Below are 20,526 nucleotides of genomic sequence, written 5' to 3'. Positions count from 1 at the left end.
AGAGTCAGGAAGTGTTAGTAACATGTCAGCTGATTCTTAGAAACGACTGTATAATTTGACCACAAGCCCTACATTTGACCAGACTGATTGACATAATCTATTTCTTTTCTCAGTTGATCATGACACCTCCAGAAAGGATGTGGTATTCCTTGTGGATGGTTCTGATGGCGCAAGGAATGGATTCCCAGCAATGCGTGATTTTGTTCAGAGAGTAGTGGGGAAACTCAATGTGGGAGGAGACAAAGACCGCGTTTCTGTTGTCCAGTACGGTAGAGATCAAGAAGTTCATTTCTATCTGAACACATACACCACCAAGGAGGACATTCTTGACACTGTCAGAAGTCTGAGGCACAGAGGAGGTAGACCCCTTAACACTGGGGCAGCCCTCCAATACGTAAGGGACAACGTCTTTACTGCCTCCTCAGGAAGCAGAAGCCAAGAGGGCGTCCCTCAGATGCTGATACTTCTGAGTGGGGGAAGGTCCAGTGATAATGTTGACATACCAGCTTCTGCCCTGAAAAAGAGTGGGGTCTTGATCTTTGGCATTGGAACCAGAAATTCCAGCAGAGAGGTTCGAAAGGATTGCCACTGATCCTAGTTTTTCCCAGTCTGTTTCTGAATTCACTGACCTCCCCAGCGTCCAGGAGCAGTTTTTCTCCACACTCATAACTGTACAAGTTGAGGCTACACCCATAACCCCAACAGTCATAGGTAAGAACTGATGCGTTATCCAGGACAACTAAAGCAACACACACATATTTCAGTCTCAGGTTCCATGAAGCAATGTTGACATATATTTTTGTTTTGTTTCTGATACTCTTAGTGGACCAAAGCATTGCCAGAAAGGATGTAGTATTCCTGCTGGATGGTTCTGATGGCACTAAGAATGGCTTCCCAGCAATGCGTGACTTTGTTCAAAGAGTGGTAGAGAAACTCACTGTGGAGGAAAACAGAGATCGAGTCTCTGTGGTCCAGTATAGCAGAGAATCAGAGGCCCACTTCTATCTGAACACTTATACAACAAAGGAAGACGTTGTGGAGACCGTAAGAGGCCTGAGGCACAAAGGAGGTAGACCCCTCAACACTGGGGCAGCTCTCCAGTATGTCAGGGACAATGTCTTTATTGCCTCCTCCGGAAGTAGGCGCCTTGAAGGTGTTCCACAGATTCTGATACTGTTGAATGGTGGAAGGTCCTTTGACAATGTAGATACACCAGCGTCTGCTCTCAAGGAGCTTGGTGTCTTGGTGTTTGGAATTGGAACAAGGAGCTCTGATAGCAAAGAATTACAAAAGATATCCTATGACCCCAGCTATGCTCTTTCCGTGTCTGAATTTACTGACCTCCCCAATGTCCAACAGCAGCTTCTTTCTGCTATAAGCACTGTCATTGTACAGGTGACAACCATGACACCAACAGTAATACCAACAATACTAGGTAAGAAAGATATGGTTTTGATCAGTTCCATTTGCTCTCTTACATCAGGATGGAGTATTTGATAGCTTTGACATTTTAAGTAGATGCACCTGAGACCTTTCATGTTGGTTTCAATTCATACCTCTGTAGGAATGTTCTCGATGATAGCACTCAGTCCAATGCACACATTGCCACTTTCTTTGAACAGTTGTTTGAGATTAGGGAAAGGGATGACTTTCATATGACAGAAGCATCTTTGTCCTGTTTTTCCCTTACCAATGCAACATTTAATATGACTCTTTTTCTGAACATTCACATTCACTAGTTGAGAGTCAGGCTCCCAGGAGGGATGTCGTGTTCTTGCTGGATGGATCTGATGGCACTAGGAGTGGATTCCCAGCAATGCGGGACTTTGTTCAAAGAGTGGTGGAGACACTCGGTGTGGATGAGAACAAAGATCGCGTTGCTGTGGTCCAGTACAGTAGAGATCCAGCTGCCCAATTCTATCTGAACACCTACACAACAAAAGGAGAGATTCTCAACACTGTAAGAGGTCTGAGACACAAAGGTGGGAGACCTCTCAACACTGGAGCAGCTCTCCAGTACGTGAGAGACAATGTCTTTACTGCCTCCTCCGGAAGTCGACGCTTTGAAGGTGTTCCACAGTTACTGATTCTGCTGAGTGGTGGAAGGTCCTTTGACAATGTTGACACTCCAGCTTCTGCTCTGAAGGAGCTTGGGGTCTTGATCTTTGGAATTGGAACAAGGAGTTCTGATAGCAGAGAATTGCAGAGGATATCACATGATCCCAGTTACGCTCTGTCTGTCTCTGACTTCACTGACCTTCCAAACATCCAGCAGCAACTTCTGTCCTCGGTGGAGGCAGTTGTTATTGACGTTACTCCAGAATCGCCAACAGTTTTAGGTATGTGTCATCACTGTTAATTAAGAGTCAGGAAGTGTTAGTAACATGTCAGCTGATTCTTAGAAACGACTGTATAATTTGACCACAAGCCCTACATTTGACCAGACTGATTGACATAATCTATTTCTTTTCTCAGTTGATCATGACACCTCCAGAAAGGATGTGGTATTCCTTGTGGATGGTTCTGATGGCGCAAGGAATGGATTCCCAGCAATGCGTGATTTTGTTCAGAGAGTAGTGGGGAAACTCAATGTGGGAGGAGACAAAGACCGCGTTTCTGTTGTCCAGTACGGTAGAGATCAAGAAGTTCATTTCTATCTGAACACATACACCACCAAGGAGGACATTCTTGACACTGTCAGAAGTCTGAGGCACAGAGGAGGTAGACCCCTTAACACTGGGGCAGCCCTCCAATACGTAAGGGACAACGTCTTTACTGCCTCCTCAGGAAGCAGAAGCCAAGAGGGCGTCCCTCAGATGCTGATACTTCTGAGTGGGGGAAGGTCCAGTGATAATGTTGACATACCAGCTTCTGCCCTGAAAAAGAGTGGGGTCTTGATCTTTGGCATTGGAACCAGAAATTCCAGCAGAGAGGTCGAAAGGATTGCCACTGATCCTAGTTTTTCCCAGTCTGTTTCTGAATTCACTGACCTCCCCAGCGTCCAGGAGCAGTTTTTCTCCACACTCATAACTGTACAAGTTGAGGCTACACCCATAACCCCAACAGTCATAGGTAAGAACTGATGCGTTATCCAGGACAACTAAAGCAACACACACATATTTCAGTCTCAGGTTCCATGAAGCAATGTTGACATATATTTTTGTTTTGTTTCTGATACTCTTAGTGGACCAAAGCATTGCCAGAAAGGATGTAGTATTCCTGCTGGATGGTTCTGATGGCACTAAGAATGGCTTCCCAGCAATGCGTGACTTTGTTCAAAGAGTGGTAGAGAAACTCACTGTGGAGGAAAACAGAGATCGAGTCTCTGTGGTCCAGTATAGCAGAGAATCAGAGGCCCACTTCTATCTGAACACTTATACAACAAAGGAAGACGTTGTGGAGACCGTAAGAGGCCTGAGGCACAAAGGAGGTAGACCCCTCAACACTGGGGCAGCTCTCCAGTATGTCAGGGACAATGTCTTTATTGCCTCCTCCGGAAGTAGGCGCCTTGAAGGTGTTCCACAGATTCTGATACTGTTGAATGGTGGAAGGTCCTTTGACAATGTAGATACACCAGCGTCTGCTCTCAAGGAGCTTGGTGTCTTGGTGTTTGGAATTGGAACAAGGAGCTCTGATAGCAAAGAATTACAAAAGATATCCTATGACCCCAGCTATGCTCTTTCCGTGTCTGAATTTACTGACCTCCCCAATGTCCAACAGCAGCTTCTTTCTGCTATAAGCACTGTCATTGTACAGGTGACAACCATGACACCAACAGTAATACCAACAATACTAGGTAAGAAAGATATGGTTTTGATCAGTTCCATTTGCTCTCTTACATCAGGATGGAGTATTTGATAGCTTTGACATTTTAAGTAGATGCACCTGAGACCTTTCATGTTGGTTTCAATTCATACCTCTGTAGGAATGTTCTCGATGATAGCACTCAGTCCAATGCACACATTGCCACTTTCTTTGAACAGTTGTTTGAGATTAGGGAAAGGGATGACTTTCATATGACAGAAGCATCTTTGTCCTGTTTTTCCCTTACCAATGCAACATTTAATATGACTATTTTTCTGAACATTCACATTCACTAGTTGAGAGTCAGGCTCCCAGGAGGGATGTCGTGTTCTTGCTGGATGGATCTGATGGCACTAGGAGTGGATTCCCAGCAATGCGGGACTTTGTTCAAAGAGTGGTGGAGACACTCGGTGTGGATGAGAACAAAGATCGCGTTGCTGTGGTCCAGTACAGTAGAGATCCAGCTGCCCAATTCTATCTGAACACCTACACAACAAAAGGAGAGATTCTCAACACTGTAAGAGGTCTGAGACACAAAGGTGGGAGACCTCTCAACACTGGAGCAGCTCTCCAGTACGTGAGAGACAATGTCTTTACTGCCTCCTCCGGAAGTCGACGCTTTGAAGGTGTTCCACAGTTACTGATTCTGCTGAGTGGTGGAAGGTCCTTTGACAATGTTGACACTCCAGCTTCTGCTCTGAAGGAGCTTGGGGTCTTGATCTTTGGAATTGGAACAAGGAGTTCTGATAGCAGAGAATTGCAGAGGATATCACATGATCCCAGTTACGCTCTGTCTGTCTCTGACTTCACTGACCTTCCAAACATCCAGCAGCAACTTCTGTCCTCGGTGGAGGCAGTTGTTATTGACGTTACTCCAGAATCGCCAACAGTTTTAGGTATGTGTCATCACTGTTAATTAAGAGTCAGGAAGTGTTAGTAACATGTCAGCTGATTCTTAGAAACGACTGTATAATTTGACCACAAGCCCTACATTTGACCAGTCTGATTGACATAATCTATTTCTTTTCTCAGTTGATCATGACACCTCCAGAAAGGATGTGGTATTCCTTGTGGATGGTTCTGATGGCGCAAGGAATGGATTCCCAGCAATGCGTGATTTTGTTCAGAGAGTAGTGGGGAAACTCAATGTGGGAGGAGACAAAGACCGCGTTTCTGTTGTCCAGTACGGTAGAGATCAAGAAGTTCATTTCTATCTGAACACATACACCACCAAGGAGGACATTCTTGACACTGTCAGAAGTCTGAGGCACAGAGGAGGTAGACCCCTTAACACTGGGGCAGCCCTCCAATACGTAAGGGACAACGTCTTTACTGCCTCCTCAGGAAGCAGAAGCCAAGAGGGCGTCCCTCAGATGCTGATACTTCTGAGTGGGGGAAGGTCCAGTGATAATGTTGACATACCAGCTTCTGCCCTGAAAAAGAGTGGGGTCTTGATCTTTGGCATTGGAACCAGAAATTCCAGCAGAGAGGTCGAAAGGATTGCCACTGATCCTAGTTTTTCCCAGTCTGTTTCTGAATTCACTGACCTCCCCAGCGTCCAGGAGCAGTTTTTCTCCACACTCATAACTGTACAAGTTGAGGCTACACCCATAACCCCAACAGTCATAGGTAAGAACTGATGCGTTATCCAGGACAACTAAAGCAACACACACATATTTCAGTCTCAGGTTCCATGAAGCAATGTTGACATATATTTTTGTTTTGTTTCTGATACTCTTAGTGGACCAAAGCATTGCCAGAAAGGATGTAGTATTCCTGCTGGATGGTTCTGATGGCACTAAGAATGGCTTCCCAGCAATGCGTGACTTTGTTCAAAGAGTGGTAGAGAAACTCACTGTGGAGGAAAACAGAGATCGAGTCTCTGTGGTCCAGTATAGCAGAGAATCAGAGGCCCACTTCTATCTGAACACTTATACAACAAAGGAAGACGTTGTGGAGACCGTAAGAGGCCTGAGGCACAAAGGAGGGAGACCCCTCAACACTGGGGCAGCTCTCCAGTATGTCAGGGACAATGTCTTTATTGCCTCCTCCGGAAGTAGGCGCCTTGAAGGTGTTCCACAGATTCTGATACTGTTGAATGGTGGAAGGTCCTTTGACAATGTAGATACACCAGCGTCTGCTCTCAAGGAGCTTGGTGTCTTGGTGTTTGGAATTGGAACAAGGAGCTCTGATAGCAGAGAATTACAAAAGATATCCTATGACCCCAGCTATGCTCTTTCCGTGTCTGAATTTACTGACCTCCCCAATGTCCAACAGCAGCTTCTTTCTGCTATAAGCACTGTCATTGTACAGGTGACAACCATGACACCAACAGTAATACCAACAATACTAGGTAAGAAAGATATGGTTTTGATCAGTTCCATTTGCTCTCTTACATCAGGATGGAGTATTTGATAGCTTTGACATTTTAAGTAGATGCACCTGAGACCTTTCATGTTGGTTTCAATTCATACCTCTGTAGGAATGTTCTCGATGATAGCACTCAGTCCAATGCACACATTGCCACTTTCTTTGAACAGTTGTTTGAGATTAGGGAAAGGGATGACTTTCATATGACAGAAGCATCTTTGTCCTGTTTTTCCCTTACCAATGCAACATTTAATATGACTATTTTTCTGAACATTCACATTCACTAGTTGAGAGTCAGGCTCCCAGGAGGGATGTCGTGTTCTTGCTGGATGGATCTGATGGCACTAGGAGTGGATTCCCAGCAATGCGGGACTTTGTTCAAAGAGTGGTGGAGACACTCGGTGTGGATGAGAACAAAGATCGCGTTGCTGTGGTCCAGTACAGTAGAGATCCAGCTGCCCAATTCTATCTGAACACCTACACAACAAAAGGAGAGATTCTCAACACTGTAAGAGGTCTGAGACACAAAGGTGGGAGACCTCTCAACACTGGAGCAGCTCTCCAGTACGTGAGAGACAATGTCTTTACTGCCTCCTCCGGAAGTCGACGCTTTGAAGGTGTTCCACAGTTACTGATTCTGCTGAGTGGTGGAAGGTCCTTTGACAATGTTGACACTCCAGCTTCTGCTCTGAAGGAGCTTGGGGTCTTGATCTTTGGAATTGGAACAAGGAGTTCTGATAGCAGAGAATTGCAGAGGATATCACATGATCCCAGTTACGCTCTGTCTGTCTCTGACTTCACTGACCTTCCAAACATCCAGCAGCAACTTCTGTCCTCGGTGGAGGCAGTTGTTATTGACGTTACTCCAGAATCGCCAACAGTTTTAGGTATGTGTCATCACTGTTAATTAAGAGTCAGGAAGTGTTAGTAACATGTCAGCTGATTCTTAGAAACGACTGTATAATTTGACCACAAGCCCTACATTTGACCAGTCTGATTGACATAATCTATTTCTTTTCTCAGTTGATCATGACACCTCCAGAAAGGATGTGGTATTCCTTGTGGATGGTTCTGATGGCGCAAGGAATGGATTCCCAGCAATGCGTGATTTTGTTCAGAGAGTAGTGGGGAAACTCAATGTGGGAGGAGACAAAGACCGCGTTTCTGTTGTCCAGTACGGTAGAGATCAAGAAGTTCATTTCTATCTGAACACATACACCACCAAGGAGGACATTCTTGACACTGTCAGAAGTCTGAGGCACAGAGGAGGTAGACCCCTTAACACTGGGGCAGCCCTCCAATACGTAAGGGACAACGTCTTTACTGCCTCCTCAGGAAGCAGAAGCCAAGAGGGCGTCCCTCAGATGCTGATACTTCTGAGTGGGGGGAAGGTCCAGTGATAATGTTGACATACCAGCTTCTGCCCTGAAAAAGAGTGGGGTCTTGATCTTTGGCATTGGAACCAGAAATTCCAGCAGAGAGGTCGAAAGGATTGCCACTGATCCTAGTTTTTCCCAGTCTGTTTCTGAATTCACTGACCTCCCCAGCGTCCAGGAGCAGTTTTTCTCCACACTCATAACTGTACAAGTTGAGGCTACACCCATAACCCCAACAGTCATAGGTAAGAACTGATGCGTTATCCAGGACAACTAAAGCAACACACACATATTTCAGTCTCAGGTTCCATGAAGCAATGTTGACATATATTTTTGTTTTGTTTCTGATACTCTTAGTGGACCAAAGCATTGCCAGAAAGGATGTAGTATTCCTGCTGGATGGTTCTGATGGCACTAAGAATGGCTTCCCAGCAATGCGTGACTTTGTTCAAAGAGTGGTAGAGAAACTCACTGTGGAGGAAAACAGAGATCGAGTCTCTGTGGTCCAGTATAGCAGAGAATCAGAGGCCCACTTCTATCTGAACACTTATACAACAAAGGAAGACGTTGTGGAGACCGTAAGAGGCCTGAGGCACAAAGGAGGGAGACCCCTCAACACTGGGGCAGCTCTCCAGTATGTCAGGGACAATGTCTTTATTGCCTCCTCCGGAAGTAGGCGCCTTGAAGGGGTTCCACAGATTCTGATACTGTTGAATGGTGGAAGGTCCTTTGACAATGTAGATACACCAGCGTCTGCTCTCAAGGAGCTTGGTGTCTTGGTGTTTGGAATTGGAACAAGGAGCTCTGATAGCAGAGAATTACAAAAGATATCCTATGACCCCAGCTATGCTCTTTCCGTGTCTGAATTTACTGACCTCCCCAATGTCCAACAGCAGCTTCTTTCTGCTATAAGCACTGTCATTGTACAGGTGACAACCATGACACCAACAGTAATACCAACAATACTAGGTAAGAAAGATATGGTTTTGATCAGTTCCATTTGCTCTCTTACATCAGGATGGAGTATTTGATAGCTTTGACATTTTAAGTAGATGCACCTGAGACCTTTCATGTTGGTTTCAATTCATACCTCTGTAGGAATGTTCTCGATGATAGCACTCAGTCCAATGCACACATTGCCACTTTCTTTGAATAGTTGTTTGAGATTAGGGAAAGGGATGACTTTCATATGACAGAAGCATCTTTGTCCTGTTTTCCCCTTACCAATGCAACATTTAATATGACTCTTTTTCTGAACATTCACATTCACTAGTTGAGAGTCAGGCTCCCAGGAGGGATGTCGTGTTCTTGCTGGATGGATCTGATGGCACTAGGAGTGGATTCCCAGCAATGCGGGACTTTGTTCAAAGAGTGGTGGAGACACTCGGTGTGGATGAGAACAAAGATCGCGTTGCTGTGGTCCAGTACAGTAGAGATCCAGCTGCCCAATTCTATCTGAACACCTACACAACAAAAGGAGAGATTCTCAACACTGTAAGAGGTCTGAGACACAAAGGTGGGAGACCTCTCAACACTGGAGCAGCTCTCCAGTACGTGAGAGACAATGTCTTTACTGCCTCCTCCGGAAGTCGACGCTTTGAAGGTGTTCCACAGTTACTGATTCTGCTGAGTGGTGGAAGGTCCTTTGACAATGTTGACACTCCAGCTTCTGCTCTGAAGGAGCTTGGGGTCTTGATCTTTGGAATTGGAACAAGGAGTTCTGATAGCAGAGAATTGCAGAGGATATCACATGATCCCAGTTACGCTCTGTCTGTCTCTGACTTCACTGACCTTCCAAACATCCAGCAGCAACTTCTGTCCTCGGTGGAGGCAGTTGTTATTGACGTTACTCCAGAATCGCCAACAGTTTTAGGTATGTGTCATCACTGTTAATTAAGAGTCAGGAAGTGTTAGTAACATGTCAGCTGATTCTTAGAAACGACTGTATAATTTGACCACAAGCCCTACATTTGACCAGACTGATTGACATAATCTATTTCTTTTCTCAGTTGATCATGACACCTCCAGAAAGGATGTGGTATTCCTTGTGGATGGTTCTGATGGCGCAAGGAATGGATTCCCAGCAATGCGTGATTTTGTTCAGAGAGTAGTGGGGAAACTCAATGTGGGAGGAGACAAAGACCGCGTTTCTGTTGTCCAGTACGGTAGAGATCAAGAAGTTCATTTCTATCTGAACACATACACCACCAAGGAGGACATTCTTGACACTGTCAGAAGTCTGAGGCACAGAGGAGGTAGACCCCTTAACACTGGGGCAGCCCTCCAATACGTAAGGGACAACGTCTTTACTGCCTCCTCAGGAAGCAGAAGCCAAGTGGGCGTCCCTCAGATGCTGATACTTCTGAGTGGGGGAAGGTCCAGTGATAATGTTGACATACCAGCTTCTGCCCTGAAAAAGAGTGGGGTCTTGATCTTTGGCATTGGAACCAGAAATTCCAGCAGAGAGGTCGAAAGGATTGCCACTGATCCTAGTTTTTCCCAGTCTGTTTCTGAATTCACTGACCTCCCCAGCGTCCAGGAGCAGTTTTTCTCCACACTCATAACTGTACAAGTTGAGGCTACACCCATAACCCCAACAGTCATAGGTAAGAACTGATGCGTTATCCAGGACAACTAAAGCAACACACACATATTTCAGTCTCAGGTTCCATGAAGCAATGTTGACATATATTTTTGTTTTGTTTCTGATACTCTTAGTGGACCAAAGCATTGCCAGAAAGGATGTAGTATTCCTGCTGGATGGTTCTGATGGCACTAAGAATGGCTTCCCAGCAATGCGTGACTTTGTTCAAAGAGTGGTAGAGAAACTCACTGTGGAGGAAAACAGAGATCGAGTCTCTGTGGTCCAGTATAGCAGAGAATCAGAGGCCCACTTCTATCTGAACACTTATACAACAAAGGAAGACGTTGTGGAGACCGTAAGAGGCCTGAGGCACAAAGGAGGGAGACCCCTCAACACTGGGGCAGCTCTCCAGTATGTCAGGGACAATGTCTTTATTGCCTCCTCCGGAAGTAGGCGCCTTGAAGGGGTTCCACAGATTCTGATACTGTTGAATGGTGGAAGGTCCTTTGACAATGTAGATACACCAGCGTCTGCTCTCAAGGAGCTTGGTGTCTTGGTGTTTGGAATTGGAACAAGGAGCTCTGATAGCAGAGAATTACAAAAGATATCCTATGACCCCAGCTATGCTCTTTCCGTGTCTGAATTTACTGACCTCCCCAATGTCCAACAGCAGCTTCTTTCTGCTATAAGCACTGTCATTGTACAGGTGACAACCATGACACCAACAGTAATACCAACAATACTAGGTAAGAAAGATATGGTTTTGATCAGTTCCATTTGCTCTCTTACATCAGGATGGAGTATTTGATAGCTTTGACATTTTAAGTAGATGCACCTGAGACCTTTCATGTTGGTTTCATTTCATACCTCTGTAGGAATGTTCTCGATGATAGCACTCAGTCCAATGCACACATTGCCACTTTCTTTGAACAGTTGTTTGAGATTAGGGAAAGGGATGACTTTCATATGACAGAAGCATCTTTGTCCTGTTTTTCCCTTACCAATGCAACATTTAATATGACTCTTTTTCTGAACATTCACATTCACTAGTTGAGAGTCAGGCTCCCAGGAGGGATGTCGTGTTCTTGCTGGATGGATCTGATGGCACTAGGAGTGGATTCCCAGCAATGCGGGACTTTGTTCAAAGAGTGGTGGAGACACTCGGTGTGGATGAGAACAAAGATCGCGTTGCTGTGGTCCAGTACAGTAGAGATCCAGCTGCCCAATTCTATCTGAACACCTACACAACAAAAGGAGAGATTCTCAACACTGTAAGAGGTCTGAGACACAAAGGTGGGAGACCTCTCAACACTGGAGCAGCTCTCCAGTACGTGAGAGACAATGTCTTTACTGCCTCCTCCGGAAGTCGACGCTTTGAAGGTGTTCCACAGTTACTGATTCTGCTGAGTGGTGGAAGGTCCTTTGACAATGTTGACACTCCAGCTTCTGCTCTGAAGGAGCTTGGGGTCTTGATCTTTGGAATTGGAACAAGGAGTTCTGATAGCAGAGAATTGCAGAGGATATCACATGATCCCAGTTACGCTCTGTCTGTCTCTGACTTCACTGACCTTCCAAACATCCAGCAGCAACTTCTGTCCTCGGTGGAGGCAGTTGTTATTGACGTTACTCCAGAATCGCCAACAGTTTTAGGTATGTGTCATCACTGTTAATTAAGAGTCAGGAAGTGTTAGTAACATGTCAGCTGATTCTTAGAAACGACTGTATAATTTGACCACAAGCCCTACATTTGACCAGTCTGATTGACATAATCTATTTCTTTTCTCAGTTGACCATGACACCTCCAGAAAGGATGTGGTATTCCTTGTGGATGGTTCTGATGGCGCAAGGAATGGATTCCCAGCAATGCGTGATTTTGTTCAGAGAGTAGTGGGGAAACTCAATGTGGGAGGAGACAAAGACCGCGTTTCTGTTGTCCAGTACGGTAGAGATCAAGAAGTTCATTTCTATCTGAACACATACACCACCAAGGAGGACATTCTTGACACTGTCAGAAGTCTGAGGCACAGAGGAGGTAGACCCCTTAACACTGGGGCAGCCCTCCAATACGTAAGGGACAACGTCTTTACTGCCTCCTCAGGAAGCAGAAGCCAAGTGGGCGTCCCTCAGATGCTGATACTTCTGAGTGGGGGAAGGTCCAGTGATAATGTTGACATACCAGCTTCTGCCCTGAAAAAGAGTGGGGTCTTGATCTTTGGCATTGGAACCAGAAATTCCAGCAGAGAGGTTCAAAGGATTGCCACTGATCCTAGTTTTTCCCAGTCTGTTTCTGAATTCACTGACCTCCCCAGCGTCCAGGAGCAGTTTTTCTCCACACTCATAACTGTACAAGTTGAGGCTACACCCATAACCCCAACAGTCATAGGTAAGAACTGATGCGTTATCCAGGACATCTAAAGCAACACACACATATTTCAGTCTCAGGTTCCATGAAGCAATGTTGACATATATTTTTGTTTTGTTTCTGATACTCTTAGTGGACCAAAGCATTGCCAGAAAGGATGTAGTATTCCTGCTGGATGGTTCTGATGGCACTAAGAATGGCTTCCCAGCAATGCGTGACTTTGTTCAAAGAGTGGTAGAGAAACTCACTGTGGAGGAAAACAGAGATCGAGTCTCTGTGGTCCAGTATAGCAGAGAATCAGAGGCCCACTTCTATCTGAACACTTATACAACAAAGGAAGACGTTGTGGACACCGTAAGAGGCCTGAGGCACAAAGGAGGGAGAACCCTCAACACTGGGGCAGCTCTCCAGTATGTCAGGGACAATGTCTTTATTGCCTCCTCCGGAAGTAGGCGCCTTGAAGGGGTTCCACAGATTCTGATACTGTTGAATGGTGGAAGGTCCTTTGACAATGTAGATACACCAGCGTCTGCTCTCAAGGAGCTTGGTGTCTTGGTGTTTGGAATTGGAACAAGGAGCTCTGATAGCAAAGAATTACAAAAGATATCCTATGACCCCAGCTATGCTCTTTCCGTGTCTGAATTTACTGACCTCCCCAATGTCCAACAGCAGCTTCTTTCTGCTATAAGCACTGTCATTGTACAGGTGACAACCATGACACCAACAGTAATACCAACAATACTAGGTAAGAAAGATATGGTTTTGATCAGTTCCATTTGCTCTCTTACATCAGGATGGAGTATTTGATAGCTTTGACATTTTAAGTAGATGCACCTGAGACCTTTCATGTTGGTTTCATTTCATACCTCTGTAGGAATGTTCTCTATGACAGCACTCAGTCCAATGCACACATTGCCACTTTCTTTGAACAGTTGTTTGAGATTAGGGAAAGGGATGACTTTCATATGACAGAAGCATCTTTGTCCTGTTTTTCCCATACCAATGCAACATTTAATATGACTCTTTTTCTGAACATTCACATTCACTAGTTGAGAGTCAGGCTCCCAGGAGGGATGTCGTGTTCTTGCTGGATGGATCTGATGGCACTAGGAGTGGATTCCCAGCAATGCGGGACTTTGTTCAAAGAGTGGTGGAGACACTCGGTGTGGATGAGAACAAAGATCGCGTTGCTGTGGTCCAGTACAGTAGAGATCCAGCTGCCCAATTCTATCTGAACACCTACACAACAAAAGGAGAGATTCTCAACACTGTAAGAGGTCTGAGACACAAAGGTGGGAGACCTCTCAACACTGGAGCAGCTCTCCAGTACGTGAGAGACAATGTCTTTACTGCCTCCTCCGGAAGTCGACGCTTTGAAGGTGTTCCACAGTTACTGATTCTGCTGAGTGGTGGAAGGTCCTTTGACAATGTTGACACTCCAGCTTCTGCTCTGAAGGAGCTTGGGGTCTTGATCTTTGGAATTGGAACAAGGAGTTCTGATAGCAGAGAATTGCAGAGGATATCACATGATCCCAGTTACGCTCTGTCTGTCTCTGACTTCACTGACCTTCCAAACATCCAGCAGCAACTTCTGTCCTCGGTGGAGGCAGTTGTTATTGACGTTACTCCAGAATCGCCAACAGTTTTAGGTATGTGTCATCACTGTTAATTAAGAGTCAGGAAGTGTTAGTAACATGTCAGCTGATTCTTAGAAACGACTGTATAATTTGACCACAAGCCCTACATTTGACCAGTCTGATTGACATAATCTATTTCTTTTCTCAGTTGACCATGACACCTCCAGAAAGGATGTGGTATTCCTTGTGGATGGTTCTGATGGCGCAAGGAATGGATTCCCAGCAATGCGTGATTTTGTTCAGAGAGTAGTGGGGAAACTCAATGTGGGAGGAGACAAAGACCGCGTTTCTGTTGTCCAGTACGGTAGAGATCAAGAAGTTCATTTCTATCTGAACACATACACCACCAAGGAGGACATTCTTGACACTGTCAGAAGTCTGAGGCACAGAGGAGGTAGACCCCTTAACACTGGGGCAGCCCTCCAATACGTAAGGGACAACGTCTTTACTGCCTCCTCAGGAAGCAGAAGCCAAGTGGGCGTCCCTCAGATGCTGATACTTCTGAGTGGGGGAAGGTCCAGTGATAATGTTGACATACCAGCTTCTGCCCTGAAAAAGAGTGGGGTCTTGATCTTTGGCATTGGAACCAGAAATTCCAGCAGAGAGGTTCAAAGGATTGCCACTGATCCTAGTTTTTCCCAGTCTGTTTCTGAATTCACTGACCTCCCCAGCGTCCAGGAGCAGTTTTTCTCCACACTCATAACTGTACAAGTTGAGGCTACACCCATAACCCCAACAGTCATAGGTAAGAACTGATGCGTTATCCAGGACATCTAAAGCAACACACACATATTTCAGTCTCAGGTTCCATGAAGCAATGTTGACATATATTTTTGTTTTGTTTCTGATACTCTTAGTGGACCAAAGCATTGCCAGAAAGGATGTAGTATTCCTGCTGGATGGTTCTGATGGCACTAAGAATGGCTTCCCAGCAATGCGTGACTTTGTTCAAAGAGTGGTAGAGAAACTCACTGTGGAGGAAAACAGAGATCGAGTCTCTGTGGTCCAGTATAGCAGAGAATCAGAGGCCCACTTCTATCTGAACACTTATACAACAAAGGAAGACGTTGTGGAGACCGTAAGAGGCCTGAGGCACAAAGGAGGGAGACCCCTCAACACTGGGGCAGCTCTCCAGTATGTCAGGGACAATGTCTTTATTGCCTCCTCCGGAAGTAGGCGCCTTGAAGGTGTTCCACAGATTCTGATACTGTTGAATGGTGGAAGGTCCTTTGACAATGTAGATACACCAGCGTCTGCTCTCAAGGAGCTTGGTGTCTTGGTGTTTGGAATTGGAACAAGGAGCTCTGATAGCAAAGAATTACAAAAGATATCCTATGACCCCAGCTATGCTCTTTCCGTGTCTGAATTTACTGACCTCCCCAATGTCCAACAGCAGCTTCTTTCTGCTATAAGCACTGTCATTGTACAGGTGACAACCATGACACCAACAGTAATACCAACAATACTAGGTAAGAAAGATATGGTTTTGATCAGTTCCATTTGCTCTCTTACATCAGGATGGAGTATTTGATAGCTTTGACATTTTAAGTAGATGCACCTGAGACCTTTCATGTTGGTTTCATTTCATACCTCTGTAGGAATGTTCTCTATGACAGCACTCAGTCCAATGCACACATTGCCACTTTCTTTGAATAGTTGTTTGAGATTAGGGAAAGGGATGACTTTCATATGACAGAAGCATCTTTGTCCTGTTTTTCCCATACCAATGCAACATTTAATATGACTCTTTTTCTGAACATTCACATTCACTAGTTGAGAGTCAGGCTCCCAGGAGGGATGTCGTGTTCTTGCTGGATGGATCTGATGGCACTAGGAGTGGATTCCCAGCAATGCGGGACTTTGTTCAAAGAGTGGTGGAGACACTCGGTGTGGATGAGAACAAAGATCGCGTTGCTGTGGTCCAGTACAGTAGAGATCCAGCTGCCCAATTCTATCTGAACACCTACACAACAAAAGGAGAGATTCTCAACACTGTAAGAGGTCTGAGACACAAAGGTGGGAGACCTCTCAACACTGGAGCAGCTCTCCAGTACGTGAGAGACAATGTCTTTACTGCCTCCTCCGGAAGTCGACGCTTTGAAGGTGTTCCACAGTTACTGATTCTGCTGAGTGGTGGAAGGTCCTTTGACAATGTTGACACTCCAGCTTCTGCTCTGAAGGAGCTTGGGGTCTTGATCTTTGGAATTGGAACAAGGAGTTCTGATAGCAGAGAATTGCAGAGGATATCACATGATCCCAGTTACGCTCTGTCTGTCTCTGACTTCACTGACCTTCCAAACATCCAGCAGCAACTTCTGTCCTCGGTGGAGGCAGTTGTTATTGACGTTACTCCAGAATCGCCAACAGTTTTAGGTATGTGTCATCACTGTTAATTAAGAGTCAGGAAGTGTTAGTAACATGTCAGCTGATTCTTAGAAATGACTGTATAATTTGACCACAAGCCCTACATTTGACCAGTCTGATTGACATAATCTATTTCTTTTCTCAGTTGATCATGACACCTCCAGAAAGGATGTGGTATTCCTTGTGGATGGTTCTGATGGCGCAAGGAATGGATTCCCAGCAATGCGTGATTTTGTTCAGAGAGTAGTGGGGAAACTCAATGTGGGAGGAGACAAAGACCGCGTTTCTGTTGTCCAGTACGGTAGAGATCAAGAAGTTCATTTCTATCTGAACACATACACCACCAAGGAGGACATTCTTGACACTGTCAGAAGTCTGAGGCACAGAGGAGGTAGACCCCTTAACACTGGGGCAGCCCTCCAATACGTAAGGGACAACGTCTTTACTGCCTCCTCAGGAAGCAGAAGCCAAGTGGGCGTCCCTCAGATGCTGATACTTCTGAGTGGGGGAAGGTCCAGTGATAATGTTGACATACCAGCTTCTGCCCTGAAAAAGAGTGGGGTCTTGATCTTTGGCATTGGAACCAGAAATTCCAGCAGAGAGGTTCAAAGGATTGCCACTGATCCTAGTTTTTCCCAGTCTGTTTCTGAATTCACTGACCTCCCCAGCGTCCAGGAGCAGTTTTTCTCCACACTCATAACTGTAAAAGTTGAGGCTACACCCATAACCCCAACAGTCATAGGTAAGAACTGATGCGTTATCCAGGACATTTAAAGCAACACACACATATTTCAGTCTCAGGTTCCATGAAGCAATGTTGACATATATATTTTTGTTTTGTTTCTGATACTCTTAGTGGACCAAAGCATTGCCAGAAGGGATGTAGTATTCCTGCTGGATGGTTCTGATGGCACTAAGAATGGCTTCCCAGCAATGCGTGACTTTGTTCAAAGAGTGGTAGAGAAACTCACTGTGGAGGAAAACAGAGATCGAGTCTCTGTGGTCCAGTATAGCAGAGAATCAGAGGCCCACTTCTATCTGAACACTTATACAACAAAGGAAGACGTTGTGGACACCGTAAGAGGCCTGAGGCACAAAGGAGGGAGACCCCTCAACACTGGGGCAGCTCTCCAGTATGTCAGGGACAATGTCTTTATTGCCTCCTCCGGAAGTAGGCGCCTTGAAGGTGTTCCACAGATTCTGATACTGTTGAATGGTGGAAGGTCCTTTGACAATGTAGATACACCAGCGTCTGCTCTCAAGGAGCTTGGTGTCTTGGTGTTTGGAATTGGAACAAGGAGCTCTGATAGCAGAGAATTACAAAAGATATCCTATGACCCCAGCTATGCTCTTTCTGTGTCTGAATTTACTGACCTCCCCAATGTCCAACAGCAGCTTCTTTCTGCTATAAGCACTGTCATTGTACAGGTGACAACCATGACACCAACAGTAATACCAACAATACTAGGTAAGAAAGATATGGTTTTGATCAGTTCCATTTGCTCTCTTACATCAGGATGGAGTATTTGATAGCTTTGACATTTTAAGTAGATGCACCTGAGACCTTTCATGTTGGTTTCATTTCATACCTCTGTAGGAATGTTCTCTATGACAGCACTCAGTCCAATGCACACATTGCCACTTTCTTTGAATAGTTGTTTGAGATTAGGGAAAGGGATGACTTTCATATGACAGAAGCATCTTTGTCCTGTTTTCCCCTTACCAATGCAACATTTAATATGACTATTTTTCTGAACATTCACATTCACTAGTTGAGAGTCAGGCTCCCAGGAGGGATGTCGTGTTCTTGCTGGATGGATCTGATGGCACTAGGAGTGGATTCCCAGCAATGCGGGACTTTGTTCAAAGAGTGGTGGAGACACTCGGTGTGGATGAGAACAAAGATCGCGTTGCTGTGGTCCAGTACAGTAGAGATCCAGCTGCCCAATTCTATCTGAACACCTACACAACAAAAGGAGAGATTCTCAACACTGTAAGAGGTCTGAGACACAAAGGTGGGAGACCTCTCAACACTGGAGCAGCTCTCCAGTACGTGAGAGACAATGTCTTTACTGCCTCCTCCGGAAGTCGACGCTTTGAAGGTGTTCCACAGTTACTGATTCTGCTGAGTGGTGGAAGGTCCTTTGACAATGTTGACACTCCAGCTTCTGCTCTGAAGGAGCTTGGGGTCTTGATCTTTGGAATTGGAACAAGGAGTTCTGATAGCAGAGAATTGCAGAGGATATCACATGATCCCAGTTACGCTCTGTCTGTCTCTGACTTCACTGACCTTCCAAACATCCAGCAGCAACTTCTGTCCTCGGTGGAGGCAGTTGTTATTGACGTTACTCCAGAATCGCCAACAGTTTTAGGTATGTGTCATCACTGTTAATTAAGAGTCAGGAAGTGTTAGTAACATGTCAGCTGATTCTTAGAAACGACTGTATCATTTGACCACAAGCCCTACATTTGACCAGTCTGATTGACATAATCTATTTCTTTTCTCAGTTGATCATGACACCTCCAGAAAGGATGTGGTATTCCTTGTGGATGGTTCTGATGGCGCAAGGAATGGATTCCCAGCAATGCGTGATTTTGTTCAGAGAGTAGTGGGGAAACTCAATGTGGGAGGAGACAAAGACCGCGTTTCTGTTGTCCAGTACGGTAGAGATCAAGAAGTTCATTTCTATCTGAACACATACACCACCAAGGAGGACATTCTTGACACTGTCAGAAGTCTGAGGCACAGAGGAGGTAGACCCCTTAACACTGGGGCAGCCCTCCAATACGTAAGGGACAACGTCTTTACTGCCTCCTCAGGAAGCAGAAGCCAAGAGGGCGTCCCTCAGATGCTGATACTTCTGAGTGGGGGAAGGTCCAGTGATAATGTTGACATACCAGCTTCTGCCCTGAAAAAGAGTGGGGTCTTGATCTTTGGCATTGGAACCAGAAATTCCAGCAGAGAGGTCGAAAGGATTGCCACTGATCCTAGTTTTTCCCAGTCTGTTTCTGAATTCACTGACCTCCCCAGCGTCCAGGAGCAGTTTTTCTCCACACTCATAACTGTACAAGTTGAGGCTACACCCATAACCCCAACAGTCATAGGTAAGAACTGATGCGTTATCCAGGACAACTAAAGCAACACACACATATTTCAGTCTCAGGTTCCATGAAGCAATGTTGACATATATTTTTGTTTTGTTTCTGATACTCTTAGTGGACCAAAGCATTGCCAGAAAGGATGTAGTATTCCTGCTGGATGGTTCTGATGGCACTAAGAATGGCTTCCCAGCAATGCGTGACTTTGTTCAAAGAGTGGTAGAGAAACTCACTGTGGAGGAAAACAGAGATCGAGTCTCTGTGGTCCAGTATAGCAGAGAATCAGAGGCCCACTTCTATCTGAACACTTATACAACAAAGGAAGACGTTGTGGAGACCGTAAGAGGCCTGAGGCACAAAGGAGGGAGACCCCTCAACACTGGGGCAGCTCTCCAGTATGTCAGGGACAATGTCTTTATTGCCTCCTCCGGAAGTAGGCGCCTTGAAGGGGTTCCACAGATTCTGATACTGTTGAATGGTGGAAGGTCCTTTGACAATGTAGATACACCAGCGTCTGCTCTCAAGGAGCTTGGTGTCTTGGTGTTTGGAATTGGAACAAGGAGCTCTGATAGCAGAGAATTACAAAAGATATCCTATGACCCCAGCTATGCTCTTTCCGTGTCTGAATTTACTGACCTCCCCAATGTCCAACAGCAGCTTCTTTCTGCTATAAGCACTGTCATTGTACAGGTGACAACCATGACACCAACAGTAATACCAACAATACTAGGTAAGAAAGATATGGTTTTGATCAGTTCCATTTGCTCTCTTACATCAGGATGGAGTATTTGATAGCTTTGACATTTTAAGTAGATGCACCTGAGACCTTTCATGTTGGTTTCATTTCATACCTCTGTAGGAATGTTCTCTATGATAGCACTCAGTCCAATGCACACATTGCCACTTTCTTTGAATAGTTGTTTGAGATTA

At 45.3% G+C, this 20,526-nt stretch overlaps 2 protein-coding genes across 6 annotated transcripts in view; both read left to right on the top strand.

Moving 5' to 3' along the window:
- The first annotated feature begins 582 nt into the window (after positions 1–582).
- Positions 583–7,574, top strand: LOC123481669 (collagen alpha-3(VI) chain-like). The gene is made up of 10 exons (XM_045206403.1): positions 583–711; positions 824–1,435; positions 1,740–2,339; positions 2,476–3,072; positions 3,185–3,796; positions 4,101–4,700; positions 4,837–5,433; positions 5,546–6,157; positions 6,462–7,061; positions 7,198–7,574. The coding sequence occupies exons 2-10, from the start codon at positions 901–903 to the stop codon at positions 7,572–7,574; spliced, it is 5,130 nt and encodes a 1,709-aa protein (XP_045062338.1). The 5' UTR covers positions 583–711; positions 824–900.
- Positions 7,564–20,526, top strand: part of LOC121536624 (collagen alpha-3(VI) chain-like) — a 63,499-nt gene continuing 50,536 nt past the window's right edge. For all 5 annotated transcript variants that reach the window (XM_045206542.1, XM_045206540.1, XM_045206537.1 and 2 more), the window contains exons 1-17: positions 7,564–7,795; positions 7,908–8,519; positions 8,824–9,423; positions 9,560–10,156; positions 10,269–10,880; positions 11,185–11,784; positions 11,921–12,517; positions 12,630–13,241; positions 13,546–14,145; positions 14,282–14,878; positions 14,991–15,602; positions 15,907–16,506; positions 16,643–17,239; positions 17,354–17,965; positions 18,270–18,869; positions 19,006–19,602; positions 19,715–20,326. In XM_045206542.1, coding sequence (XP_045062477.1) covers positions 7,985–8,519; positions 8,824–9,423; positions 9,560–10,156; positions 10,269–10,880; positions 11,185–11,784; positions 11,921–12,517; positions 12,630–13,241; positions 13,546–14,145; positions 14,282–14,878; positions 14,991–15,602; positions 15,907–16,506; positions 16,643–17,239; positions 17,354–17,965; positions 18,270–18,869; positions 19,006–19,602; positions 19,715–20,326 — 9,580 coding nt within the window. In that variant the 5' untranslated portion in view covers positions 7,564–7,795; positions 7,908–7,984. The remainder of the gene's footprint in view (positions 7,796–7,907; positions 8,520–8,823; positions 9,424–9,559; positions 10,157–10,268; positions 10,881–11,184; positions 11,785–11,920; positions 12,518–12,629; positions 13,242–13,545; positions 14,146–14,281; positions 14,879–14,990; positions 15,603–15,906; positions 16,507–16,642; positions 17,240–17,353; positions 17,966–18,269; positions 18,870–19,005; positions 19,603–19,714; positions 20,327–20,526) is intronic.

This window comes from Coregonus clupeaformis, chromosome 23 (genome assembly GCF_020615455.1).
Source record: "Coregonus clupeaformis isolate EN_2021a chromosome 23, ASM2061545v1, whole genome shotgun sequence".
Classification (NCBI taxonomy): Eukaryota; Metazoa; Chordata; class Actinopteri; order Salmoniformes; family Salmonidae; genus Coregonus; species Coregonus clupeaformis.
This window is presented reverse-complemented; position numbering and strand designations above follow the sequence as displayed.